The 14143-nt window shown below is 42.1% G+C and overlaps 1 protein-coding gene across 5 annotated transcripts; it reads left to right on the top strand.

The window, feature by feature from the left end:
• Window positions 1–3238: 3238 nt before the first annotated feature.
• LOC136486355 (disease resistance protein RGA2-like) lies at window positions 3239–13627 on the top strand. 5 transcript variants are annotated; one of them, XM_066483219.1, is made up of 7 exons: window positions 3239–3505; window positions 3679–3777; window positions 3842–3908; window positions 4071–4157; window positions 5988–7045; window positions 11052–12978; window positions 13077–13627. In XM_066483219.1, exons 5-7 carry the CDS (start codon window positions 6005–6007, stop codon window positions 13118–13120), a joined length of 3012 nt encoding a protein of 1003 aa, XP_066339316.1. In that variant the 5' UTR covers window positions 3239–3505; window positions 3679–3777; window positions 3842–3908; window positions 4071–4157; window positions 5988–6004; the 3' UTR covers window positions 13121–13627. The 5 variants fall into 5 exon arrangements, with proteins under 5 accessions (XP_066339316.1, XP_066339314.1, XP_066339315.1 ...); XM_066483217.1 differs by having other exon boundaries at window positions 3679–3908; window positions 13077–13160; window positions 13249–13627; XM_066483218.1 differs by having other exon boundaries at window positions 3679–3908; window positions 13077–13160; window positions 13236–13627.
• The last annotated feature ends 516 nt before the right edge of the window (window positions 13628–14143 follow it).

The raw sequence follows: 14143 nt of genomic DNA, 5'->3' as shown, positions 1-14143 counted from the left end.
TATGGGATCCACTCGCTATTCAGTCATATCCACCGTTCTTCCAACCGATTGAGGTATGGGGGCATGAGTGTGAGGAGCTATGGGGTCACGACGGAGAGGACCACTGGAGACCGAACGATGGGGTCTAGGGACGAGAGGGCGAGGACTACCGGAGACCGAACAACGAGGTCTAGTGACTCACCAGGCACACTGAATGGACCTTACTAGGACAGGACAGGTGTTAGGTCAGGCCGAGAGCATCACCAATGGTGGCGGCATGGGAAAGAGTAGGGTTGAAAAAAGGACGTGTGGCATGGTGTTGGTGGGAAAATATTTCCTGGGAGAAATAAAAAGGCTACCTACACGGCAATGATCAAGAGTTTGCTTTTCTTTCTCCTCTATTAAAATATTAAAAACGCTTAGAGCTAGCTCAAAAGTCGATTGTTGGAGCTGCCTATAGACAGCTCCTAGATGCCGTGATATCGTAAAACATTTTTGGAACCAATACGCCACTAATATGTGAATGGAGTAACAGATAATAAAATAGCTATGCATGCAGCCATGCGAGTAGACTGTGGAAACTTGCATGCACTTGCACATGACGATCCTGCAGCCATGCGAGCAGACTGTGTGGAAATATACATGCACTTGCACATGACAATCCTTGGAACTTGATGCACGCAAGGGGCACCATTGCCCTCTGTGGCCCCAATGTAGCTTCGCCGGTGGAGGTGTGCAGTACACAAAGCTCGTTTTTTAGAATACTTGTCTTGAAAACTCCATATTTTTTCATATAAAGTTAGATCAAGATGTTTTATAACAAAATTATTGAGCTTGATGCAATCTAACTTTATAGTCGACAAATTTTGTATTTGATGAAGCTGTTCAGAGTAAAAAAATAGTCTGTCTGCCACTAGTTCACTACCAGCTCAGTGAACTAGGCGGCCATGCCCAACAATAAAGTAGCCTTGGTTCCCCAACTGAAGCAGCCAACCGTACCCACCGCAGCCACACCTCACGTCTCCTAGCTCCCTTCTTCATTCAAGTCGATTCCAGCTCATCCGCCCCCTCCGGCGCCGGTTAGCGGCAATCCCCGTCACCAGTCCGTCAGCCTTCAGCCCTTAACGTACACACCATCTCTGCCAGCCTCCGTCGAGCAAAGCGGTAGCCACGGCAAGCTGCCGACGACTGCACCGAGGCCGGCCGGATCCGGCCAATCTCCAACCTTTGCAACTGCTAGGCAGCAGGCGCCGTTCCACAAAAAAATTATCTAAAAGCTAATCTCCGACCATACTTTTGGTTATATAAGGAAGTGAATGTACTGAAAAGTTAAAGCCAGCATGGGCGGCATCATTCTTTTTCACACCTAGGCACCTAGCCATGGACGCGCATGATCAAACTACCAGAATTATGAAGGAAAAGGGTAATCGACTAATCCCATCTGCATGTGGCGCTTTCTCTACAAAAGTAAAAGTTGCGTGCTTTCTTTCTCCCTCCAACAACCCCATCGGCACTGCATTCCCAGCGCATGGCGCGCGACAGGGGCATGACCAGAGCGAGAGTCTCCCGTGTGTGTGGGTCTCTCATCTGTTTTTCTAAGACAATGGAAAGAAGAGTTTTGAGGAGTAACAGACCAATTTATTTATTATTATTATGACCTCAAACGTCTCTTGGTAAAAAAAATATTTATCAAAAACCAACTCAAGACCTAATTCTACTATTAAGTAATTTAAGGCACCACGTTAATTCCCACTTGACGTGCTAGTCAAAAATAGATCCTAAAAACTCTCACAATAATAAGAAGGGAAATTATTTTTTCTTTGCTGTGGGACACTAATTTCTTTGCTGTGGCACACCGCCCAGTGTGTCCAGAGCAAAGAAAAAAAATACAGTGTCCCACAGCAATTTCACAAACTAATAGTGTCCTGTAGCAAAATCTCCCTAATAAGAAACATCTAACCATTAATTTGATAAACTTTAATCATCATCGTTGATAATAGCCATTGGATATGTTGTCATTTATAAAAAATACCTACTTTTGCTATTATGAAAAATACATAAAGTAACCTTTGAATCTTGCACCTAAATTATCCACATATACCATTATGAAAGATAATTCAAAATAACCCCCTAAACTTGTATATAAATTACCCACCTCTGTTATTTTGAAAAATAATTCAAGCTAACCCCTAAATTTGCATCTAAATAAACCGCATTTGTCATTGTTAAAGATAATTCAAAATAACCCCCTAACATTACATCTGAATTATCCACCTTTGTCATTATCAAGACAATTCGAAATAATTCTCTAACATTGTATCTAAATTACCTACACCTGCCAATATGAATGATAATTTAAAATACTCCCTGATAATTTTATAAATTAACCACCTCTATCAATATGAAGGATAATGCAAAGTAACCTCTAAGTTTGCATTCAACATACCCATATACGCTATTATGAAATAGCATATAATGTAACACCTCTATATTTTTTCTACCACGGCTATTATAAAGAAACAAATAAAAATTCTCAAATCTACATTAAATACTAATATATGCTATTACAAAAAAATAAGTTAACATTCAACAACCATGAAGTTAAAATTAAGCATAATATTACCTTTCACATGTATACATAGGATAAATATTTATTTTAATAGATTATGAAACATGGAAAAATGTTCACCTACCAAATCAATAGCAATATCACCAATTATTAATTTTAATTTATATTAACACTCCATGATAATAGATTTCATAATTTGGTATTCCGAATAAGTTTATACATTTTGAATAAAAAATTATGTAATATCAATATTAGTAACTTATTTTTTACCATTCTACGTTATATAAAACAATACTACTACAAATATAATCCTGTGTTAAAATAAATTCAACGTATTGAGCGTTGGCGTGCAAGCTGTGTTTCAACTTAATCAACATGTGGAAAGCAAATACTACTAGGACCTAAACTCTTTTTTAGTAACATGAACAAATAAAAGAAGGCGTTCATACGAATGGTTAAAGAGAAAACTAGGATCTAGACATAACAATTAACAGAGGTGGCAAGCCCGTTTCTGAAAAGAAGTGTGGTCCAAAAAAATAATTCATATTTTTTTTATATGAATTTGCATGAAGATAAATTTATATCAAAATTATTAACCCTGATACCATCTGTAAGACTATAACTTATTTGAAGTATTTGAAGATGTTCAGACTCTGCCTGCCACTACCAGCTCAGTTAACTGGGCGACCATGGCCAACTATAAAGTTGCCTTCGTTCCTCATCTCAAGCTGCCGAGAGAAGCAACCGCAGTTCTAGTCGTCGCTAACCACCTCACATCTCCTCTGTTCTTCGCTTAAGTCCATTTCAGCTTGTCCTCCCCCTCCGGCGCCGGCTAGCAGCAACCCTGGCCATCAGCCCATTCACCACCACCTCCGCCAGCGTCCGTCAAGCAGAGAAGTTGCCACAAACCACGCCGGGATTCGTTCCTGTTCCAGGCTTCCAGGCATCGCTCAACAGGTTCGTTTCCTTGACGTTGTATTTCTCTGCAATTTTTTTTATGCGTAGCTAGCTCTGCGTCCGAGATCTACTACAAACTTGTGTACTCGTTTATATATACTATTATATATATACACCAACCACAAATCTAACAATTCGGCATCTCTATGGTGATCGATGACTGTAAACCCCAGCGCGGCCTGGCCAGTCCTCTTGCGTCTACAACAGACCAAGGAACTGAAGCACACAGATTATCCTCTCTCTACCGGCTGCAAACCACGCCTAGGCAGCAGGTGCCGTTCCACGCCTAGTCGCGGATCCGGCCAATCTCCAACCTTTGCAACTGCTAGGCAGCAGGTGCCGTTCCACAAACCACGCCTGCACTTGGTCCAACGTACTTCCAGTTCCAGCCATCGCTCAACAGGTCCGTTTCCTCGACGCCTTATTTCTCTGCATTCAATTTTTCATGCGTAGCTAGCTCTGCGTCCAAGATCTACTTTCAAACTTGTGTACTCGTTTATATGCACTATTATACATCAACCACAAATCTAACAATTTGGCATCTCTGTGACAAATGTACCGCCAGCCTGGCCCGGCCAGTCCTCTTGCTCCACTCCACAACAGATCAAGGAACTGTAGGACACAGCATTCTCTCTCGCCGCTGCAAATCAAGGTGCATATGCCTAGTCTCTCCCAGCTCTCTCTGTTTTTTCTTTCCATCCTCTTTCTTTCTTATTTTTATTGGAGATGTTATTCATCTTCCACTCACAAATATACTCACATACGGGTGACGGGTTGAGATTGGTACCTTGATGCAAATCACGGTGCCAGGTCTGGTACCAAAAGTACCCAACCTGGCCCTCACTACTACACAAAATATTTTCCGAGGTGGGCAAAATGGATTTACCGAGGCGGGCATCACAACCGCCTCGAACAAATGGTCACGGTAAATGGGACCTTTACCGAGATGGTTTGATGCCCGCCTCCGTAAATCGAATAAAAAACAAAAAAAAGAAAAAACCCGTGGACAGGCCCGCCGAGCCCATCCATGGGCCCGCCGAGCCCATCCACGGGCCGCCACGGCCACCGCTGCTTGCTGTGGTGCCTCTCCGCCGCTGGAGGCCACCTCAGCCGCCGGATACATGCCGCGGAGCCATGGAGGGAGGGGAGGAGGCCGGATCCGCAGCCGCCGGGCACCAACCCGCCGGATCCGCCGCCGTAGGCCACCTCTCCGCCGGATCTGCGCCGTAGGGAGAGGTGGGAGGGGGGAGGAGGTCGGAGCGCGGCCGGATCCGCCACCGGAGGGTTGCTCCCCGCCGCCTGGTTGTGGAGGAGAGGAGGCTCTGCTCGCCGCATACCAGAGAGGGAGAGGGAGGGGGCACCGTGCCGTGCTTGGAGGAGGCGCGGCCGCCGGAGATCCACGCCCTAGATCCGCCTAGGAGCATAGCCACCGAAGATCCCCACAAGCCACCGCCGCCCCGCTCGCCGCGCTCCTTTCTTTCTTTCTTTCTTTCTAGTTTTTGTTGGAGATATTATACTCTTCTTCCACTCACAAATATACTCACACAAGGGTGATGGCTTGAGATTGGTGTAGCTGCTTTCGATTTTTAGGTGCCCAACACTACTACAGAACTGACATCTAGTCCCGGTTGGGAACTGGTTTTAGTCCCGGTTTCTCAACCGGGACTAGCGTTCCGGGACTAAAGGTGGTGTTCTTTAGTCCCGGTTTGCCACAACCGGGACTAAAGATCCTTCTAGCTTAAAAAAAAATAATGCCTCCCACCGCTGCGCCCTGTGAGATTCGAACCCAGGACCTCATGCACTGCCTCGCGCGGAGCTTTCCACCCCACCTACACAACACATCTGACAATAGATGGGATGCTTTCCTTTTGAACTAACCCATCGGGGGACCTTTAGTCCCGGTTGGTGTTATCAACCGGGACTAAAGGGTCCTTTACTCCGGGTTGGTGTTATCAACCGGGACTAAAGGGTTTACCTTTAGTCCCGGTTGGTATTACCAACCGGGACTAAAGGTTGGAGGACTTTTAGTCCCGGTTGGTGGCTCCAACCGGGAGTAAAGAAACCTTTAGTCCCGGTTGGTATTACCAACCGGGACTAAAGGAACCTTTAGTCCCGGGGGCAAAAAATGCCGAGGCTAATGCCAAATTGGGACATTGTTCTAAAGTCTGTTCTCTAGTAGTGCAAGTATATAATATTTCAACATCATCCATAGATCAAACTTCATCATATTCTCGTCTGCTAGCTACTCATTAATTTGTTAACTCCGTTATCGTTTTAGCTTGCTACTATGCGCCAGATCTGGTACCAAAAGTACTCAGTTATCATTTAAATGTGATTATTCTAGTACCTATCTACTGTTGCAGTGTTCTCTTTTGAATAATATATAGTGCCAAGGTTATAGGGGCCTCGTACTTTTACCATCAAGATTACCTTTCCTTTAAAACGAAACACATAATTTTTTTATCTAATTTCGATTTTGTAGATACCGAAGCAGCAAAAATGGCGGTGGTACTGGATGCTTTAGCATCCTACCTCCAAGACATGCTGTTGGAGATGGCTAAGGAAGAGGTGCATCTGCTCTTAGGTGTTCCCGGTGAGATAGAAAAGATGGGGATGAAGCTTGGGGACCTTAAGAGGTTCCTCACCGATGCTGACAAGAGGAACATCAGCGACGAGAGTGTGAAATCATGGGTGAGAGAGCTTAGGAATGCCATGTATGATGCTACCAGCATCCTTGATTTGTGCCAGCTCAAGATGATGGAACGGGGTCAAAGCTGTGATATGGGCTGCTTCAATCCCTTGCTCTTTTGTATGAGGAATCCTCTCCATGCTCATGACATCGGTAATCGCATAAAAAGTCTTAATGAGAGGCTAGATGACATTGAGAAGCGTAGCAAAACCTTCAACTTCATTAACCTTGCATTTTATGAGGACAACACAAAAAAGGTAGAATCCTCCGTTCGCGCTAGGCGTGAGACAACAGGGGAGGATGAGTTAGGTGTGGTTGGTGAGAAGATTGAGGAGGACACAAGAAATCTTGTGGATTTGCTCACGAAGAAGGACAAAAATGTACATGAACACAAAAATGTTATGGTTTATGCTATTTTGGGAGTAGGAGGGATTGGCAAAACCACCCTTGCCAAGAAGATCTTTAATCATGACTTCATCAAACAAGAGTTTCAAAAGAGAATATGGTTGAGTGTCAATCAAGAATTTAGCGATGCTGATCTATTAGAGAGAGCTATCACTGAAGCACAAGGAAACCATCAAGAACCAAGAAACACAAAGGCCGCACTAGAGCGAACCATTAAGGAAGCCTTGAAGGACTGCAAGACTTTATTGGTGATGGATGATGTCTGGGACCACCATGCATGGGAGGGTGTCCTCAAAACTCCATTATTAAGCATCCTAGCTCAAGGTAGTTGTGTCCTCGTTACCACAAGACATGACATGGTCGCCAAAGGCATGATGGCGGAGGTGCCCTACCACCATGTCAACAAATTAGAGCAAGAAGATGCCTGGTCTTTGCTCAAGAAGCAGGTTCGTATAAGTTAATTTATAGCTTTATTTTGTTACACATTCATGCATGCGCATTTGCTACACTATCTATTCAGATGTCGGTAATCTTGAGCATTTTCTTCACATTTGCTTTACTATCTATTTATAAAGTTGTGTCTTGAGAGGAATCATTTCATTCATCAACCTAAACCTATAAAATGATGTGGCACTCTTAGAAACCACATAAAGAAAATCTACACTGAAGATGCCCTTATGCGCATGGTTGTACAAAATAGTTATTTGTTTTAGCATTAATATTAGAAATCTAGGGTCTGTAAACCACTTTCAAAACACTACTACACAAATATTATCACCGCTTGCTTGAAAACCACCATCACCACCGGTTTTGCGATTCGGCGGTGATGCTCACCTTCATCACCGCCACATTGAAACCGATATTGAAAGTTGAATAAAAATAATTAAAAAATACACGTGTCATGTGTGCCTGCAGTCGTCCATGATGGTCTACGCTAGCTGCCCCTAGCGGCCAGGATTGTGACATCGAGGTCCATCTCTATGTTGGGCGGCGTCCGCCATGCTGCTGAGGGCCATGGGTGGTGTCGGCCCCTGCGCCGATGGCAGATCCGATCTTCGGGCCGCGGTGCTACAATGGGATAGAGAGGGGGCCCGGAGGGAGTGCTGGTGAGGGAGAGAGGGGGCAGAAGGAAGTGCTCGAGTAAGGGAGAGAGAGGTGGTCAGTAGGTGGGGTGTCGGTGAGGGAGTGAGAATGGGCTAGGGTTTATGACCGGCTATATACTCAAAACCGGTTTTCACTGCCACAAATGGTGTGAAAGCCATTTTTATCAACGGTTCAATTACCGGAGGTGATATGTTTTTACCGATGTTTCTAATAGAATCCAAATAGTGCTGGCGAAATCCATTTCTATAGTAGTGAAATGTCATTAAAGAATCATGAACACAGAGCATGATAAAGAACAGGCGAAATAAAAGCCTAAAATGAATAAGCGTAAACTACAGACAATAATTAAGTTAGTAACATGTAGTAATATTTTTTTTAAAAAAAATCTTACATTACACAAATGACTGTACGTGCATGTGAAGTTTCGTAAGAGCTCATGTACAAGCATTATTACATTGTTACTAATACTTGTGGTCGCAACTCTATAGATTTTTTTGAGAGCCTCAACTCTTTAGATGGTCATGAGATTAAGATTTCTAAACTTTTACTCTACTGTATCCTTTCGTTGCAAAGGGCGTCTAGTGCTTAGGTTTAATATCTCCAAGACCAAGTCCCATCCTCCACGGTCTGATAAAGAATCAGCAATTTATAGCCTGTACTATTAAAGCCAATCAGGACTGGACATTACTGTTTAATGATGGGAATGTTAGGCTTTCTCTTGTTGCCTAATTTATTTTGTCCTAAATTTTCAGAAGTCCTAATATTCGGTGACAGGAGTGTAACTTTTAAATATATAATCGAGTTAGATATTAACATATAGCATATGTAATTTTTATCCTTTTCTCTAACAACCTTTTCAAACTATTACAATTTTACAAGATCCTGTAAACATGTTAAAATAAAATATGATTTAAAGTTCTGTTCTGAACATGGCGTAAAAAGTTAAGAAAAGTACTCATGGGGCCTTTGGCATATATCCTGATTGACAGGTTTTACCATAGACACTTGAGTAATTGTCCATGTAACTTGCCTCACTTGTCTCATCTCTTGAATGGTTAAAAAGCTAAGGATACAAGGGATTATCACATTAGGTTTACCTGCATCCAAGAGAGAATGAATAGGGGGAAAAACGTAGCTTCTTCAGGTCAAGATGTGCAGACTTTAATAACCATTCGAGTTGGATCCTAATAATTGACTTCCGTCTGTTCATTTTTCTACCAGGGGTGTTTGGTCCTTTTATGAATAATCTCATGGTAAGTTGCAACGAAATTGAACATATAGTGTTAAATTGGAATAAAAAAATAAACCAAATGTCACAAAGGGACGAATTTATTTTCTAGGATCATATACCCAATCTTTGGGTTTCCAACGAGGACTAGCTTCATGGGTAGGCTTGTATTGGGACCGATTAGTTAATTACTGAACCATCAGCAGGGACAGATGTTCGTTAAAATAAATCCTCTGGTTTCTCTGGTTCCTTCTTTCACCTTCAACCTGGCCGATAGCAGGACCAATTTCTGACAACATCGTGGCTGTATAGTTTGCATGCTCCATGATCCATGCTATACATTTCTGTTATTAACATAAAGTTGGGTTAATATATCGACCAATCAAACGTACATACATTAGGATATTTTTAGTTAATAGATCATGAAGTGCTAAACTGTTACTTAACAAACCACATATAAATGACGCTGATAATTTATTTTAAATTACATTACTATGGCATGACAAAAAGTTTATAAGTTTTTATTTCAAATAATTTTATAAAATTTGACTCAAATACTATGTCATATCAACTCTGGTAATTTAATTTTGATTATTCTATATTTTTATAAAAATAATACTTCTACTACATATACAATTTTTGAATGTAGCAAGTTCAAAATCTTAGGCCCTGTTTGGATGCAGATGTATTTTTGGAGTTTTAGAAAAATACCATGCTTTTATGAAATACTTTGATTTTATTAGAGTTGTATGAAGTGTTTTGATGCAACAAATTTTATGGTTTTGAAAACTAGAGTTTTGCTAAATTTGTAGTCTCTTTAGAGTTTTATAAACTCATATCTAGACCTCTTTGTTGCTAAATCATGGTTTACCACATCTATAGGTTCTAAAATTGTTGTTTCTTAATACTACGTCTCTTAATACTACAACATCCAAACATGGCCTTAAGTGCCATAGTGCAAGCTGACATGATAGTTCATACCATTATTAATAGGCAAGTGGGTAGCATAGGACCTAGCACTACCGCAAACACATGCCATCATTGTCGGACCATCATTGCTAGTTGCTTTGGAACCAGTAGTGATAGTACAACTGACAGTGATAGATGAACTTTCACGAACGAATCGAACTTTCATGAACGAATCGTGGCTACAAGTGATAGTGATAGGCAGTGTACTATCACTGCTGGTTATAGCCATGAACATGCAGTGAAGGACCACCCGTCGTGGCCGGTTTGTGGCTACAACCAACAGTGATAGGCTATTTTACGAAAAAGAAATAACTTTTTCATATGATGTTTGATAAGATAAGCTTTATACGTTCAAAAAGATTTAAAACTTTATAGTTAACAACTTTTTAATTTAAGATGGTTTACATATCAAAATATTCTATGTATGTTCACCAATGGGATTGGAGATGGTTAATGATGTCGAATGGAGACAAAGTCAATAGTAGAGTTAGTAGTCGATGAGATCGATCTACAACTTTGCAGTTAACAACCTTTTCATTTGAGATCATTTAGAGTATCAAATATGCAATATAAGATTCAAAATTGTGTAGTTAAAAGAATAGCATCAGTTGTATAGTCACAAGTGTTGTATAGCTCTGCTGGTATAGATGCTCAGGAGAATGTTGAGATCTTTAGTTTAAATACTGTCATTGTTGGTTACTGGCAGTGAAGATGCAATAATCTGGCGTACATTTTGTGCTTTTTTATCACTTATCACTGTCAGTACTTGGCAGTGAGAAGTAGTCTGGCGTACTGTACAACCTTTTTTAATAAAATAAGAAAAAATTAAATAAAAGATACGATAAATACTGGAGTGACTATAAACATCAGGTAGATGAGAGTTGGTAATGATAGTGACTGATGAGAACACTATTCTTGTACACAGTCACAGACGTCACCTAATTGCACCGTAGTGATATATATATATATACGATGATTTTTCCATCTATTTTAGTGGACTGGTACATCAGTCATACGCTTAGAACGTCGCATGTGAATTTTGCCTCTGCACACAGTATCGTTTTTTAGCACTTGATTTTGCTTCCGATTATGACCAAGTGTATTTATATCTACATATTCCATTCAATTAACAAGCTTAAGTTGCTTTGCAGGTGGTTGGAAATGAAAACAATGATGAACCAAAGGTTGATGCTTTGAAGGACATTGGAACGTCGATTATAGCAAAATGTGATGGTTTGCCTCTCGCAGTCAAAGTAATAGGAGGCCTTCTCTGCCAGAAAAACATAAGGCGAAGCGACTGGAAAAATGTCCTAAATGATTCTACATGGTCAGTATCTCAAATGCCTGAAGAGCTAAACTATGCAGGATACCTTAGCTATCAAGATTTGCACCCAAAGTTGCAGTCTTGCTTTTTGCACTACGCCCTCCTCCCCAAGAGCATGGTGTTCCGGTATGAACGTATTGTTGCCATGTGGATTGGGGAAGGATTTGTTCATGGAAACTCACGTGATTTAGAAGTATTAGGAAAAGAGTACTATGACCAGCTAATAGCTAGGAACCTTCTAGAGCCTGATCAAGGGTACATAGACCAGGTAGTTTGCAATATGCATGATGTTGTTCGCTCGTTCGCTCAGTATTTGACTAGAGATGAAGCATTGCTAGCTCACAAAACTGAGCCTGGCCATACCAATAACATTAACCCACAAAATGTTATTCGGTTATCACTAAAATCCAAAGAATCAGAGTCAAATGAGGTAGAGTGGAGTTATCTACAAGCACATATATCACTGCGAACACTTATTTTAGTTGGGGAAACAAAGATCAACCCAGGTGATTCACTGTCATCTTTTCCTTGTTTGCGGACCCTACATATAGAAGATGGAAATTTTGATGCATTGTCTGAATCTTTGGTCCAACTCAAACACTTGAGGTATTTGTGCCTAGAAGGCACTAACACATCTAGGCTGCCAGAAAAAATTGCCAAGATGAAATTCTTGCAGTGCATTATCCTTTCTAACTGTGGAAGTCTGACGAAGCTTCCTCGTGGCATTGGAGAGTTACGGCAGCTGAGGTATCTAAGCCTTGATTACTCAGGTATAAACAATATACCCAGGGGTTTCGGCAGCCTAACTAATTTGAGGATATTAAAGGGGTTTCCAGCCCATGTGGAGGGTGATTGGTGTAGTTTGGAAGAATTAGGACCTCTTAACCGGCTCACGAGTCTTGATATTCGTGGCCTGGAGAATGTATCCTCTTCCTCATTTGCTATAAAAGCCAGGCTTGGTGAAAAGGTGTGCCTCAGCTATCTGTACTTACAGTGCACTAGTAGTAGTGGAGGTGCTCACCGGTTGGTGAAACAGGAAGAGCAGCAACACATCGAGAAGGTGTTTGATGAGCTCTGCCCTCCGCCTTGCTTAGAAAAACTAGGAATCGAAGGGTACTTTGGTCAACGACTTCCACGGTGGATGACATTGACAGCAATTGTGTCCCTTGGATGCTTGAGGATTCTATTCATGGAAGACTTGCCTTATTGCACAGAGCTACCTGACAGCTTGTTCCAGCTCCCCAGCTTGGAGTTCCTACAGATTATAAGTGCCCCAGGCATGAAGCGTGTTGGGCCAGAGTTCTTACTATCACACCATCATGAGCACCCAAGCGCTGTGGAGAACTTTGGTTCTGATTTGAAAATTGAGGTGAGAGGATGTCATGGACTAGAGAGGATCAGCAATCTGCCAAATTTGCAGAACCTCGTGATCATAAGATGCCCACAGTTGAAGGTATTGGAGGGTTTGCCTGTGCTTCATAGACTCGCACTGGAGGACTACGACATGAAAACACTCCCTGGATACTTGCAGGACGTAAACCCAAGGGATTTCCATGTAGAGTGCGACATCTCCCTGATCGCTTCCATAGCTGAAGGGGAATCTGGCCCTGAGTGGGACAAGTTCAGCCATATCAAGCAGGTCAAGGCATATGCAGATGATGATGACAACAACATTGAAAGGAAGTGGTACGTGAAGTACACGATAGATCCTTTCAGCTTCAAGACAAATGTCAGCCCCTCTGCCGACGCTTCAGGTAAATTAACACAACACTGCTGCTTTATATGTTGCATATACTGAGCACCTTTCTTGCTATTGGAATATCTGGTTACTTGACTAGACGGTCCGTTTCAGGTGATGAAACAGAGGTGTTATTGGACAAAGTGGAGCAAGTTTGAAGGGAATTCATCGTGGAACAACAGAGGGAGTAACAATAAAGTATGCATGCTACTCCAAGACTATTATTATTACTACATACGTCTCTAGCACTATCGATTATAGAATGCATAAAAGACCTCGCCTGCAGGTGGAGTGCCGCATGGACAAAAAGTAGCCTTGGAGGCTGGAGCTATCATCGCTTCGGCCGAAGAAGAAGCAATGGAGCCGATTACTACGCTGCGGGTCGTCGTGAGGCAGTCAGATGTTGGACACTGCAAATAAATTCATGGTGACTAGAATGCGATGTGATGTGAATTAGTTTTTTTTATTGGAATCTGTGTTACTGTGGATGCAGGTTACCACCTGAGAATACAGAGCCGTGTACATATAATTAAGTTGTGAGTCGTCATGTTACAAAACAAATGTTATGATAGAGCTTATTCCGGCTTGCGGATTCATTGTGAGCCTGAAAATGTACGTAGGTTGCCAACTAAATGTTCATATATATGCTGCCAGTGCCATGAGAATGCAGCTTCCTAACGAGGCTCCTTTTATTTTTCAGATATTTAAATTAGTAGCAATATAAAGGACCGAAAACGGTGACCAGAGGGGGATGAATGGGAGCAGTAAAATTTCTCTCGAAATATTTGGCCGCTGTCCCCTAATTATCGCTAAACAAGCAAACCAAAAGAAGTTCCCAAATCTAAAATATCCATGCCAACTGATGACGAGAATACTTAGATAAGTTCCTTGAATCCATGGAAAACCAACGCAAAAGATGGAACTTAAATCCGAGCACAATCGGGCAAACCACGGATGAAACAAAAAAAAAAAAAACAGGGCTGGAAATTCGAACCTGCCAGACTGGAAATTGGGACGACACTTTTGACAGGCAACGGACACCACCGAAGGGCACCAGACACTACCGAGCGGTGCACCGCACGATCAGGACCGACAGCCGAACAGAACCGAGAGAAAAACCGCACGAACGGAGGGGCACTTTGTTGCACGTACCGAGCGGAGATGGAGAGAGGAACCAGCGG

Source organism: Miscanthus floridulus, chromosome 10 (genome assembly GCF_019320115.1).
Source record: "Miscanthus floridulus cultivar M001 chromosome 10, ASM1932011v1, whole genome shotgun sequence".
Classification (NCBI taxonomy): domain Eukaryota; kingdom Viridiplantae; phylum Streptophyta; class Magnoliopsida; order Poales; family Poaceae; genus Miscanthus; species Miscanthus floridulus.
The sequence above is the reverse complement of the archived record's forward strand: the minus strand, read 5'-3'. Positions and strand labels throughout refer to the sequence as shown.

Bases quoted from the DNA above. Each gene is read 5' to 3' on its own strand.
- LOC136486355 (XM_066483219.1), top strand. From the start codon at position 6,005: ATGGCGGTGGTACTGGATGCTTTAGCATCCTACCTCCAAGACATGCTG. The intron at 7,046-11,051 runs GTTCGTATAAGT...GTTGCTTTGCAG, and splicing joins GGTCTTTGCTCAAGAAGCAG to GTGGTTGGAAATGAAAACAA. The intron at 12,979-13,076 runs GTAAATTAACAC...GGTCCGTTTCAG, and splicing joins CCCCTCTGCCGACGCTTCAG to GTGATGAAACAGAGGTGTTA.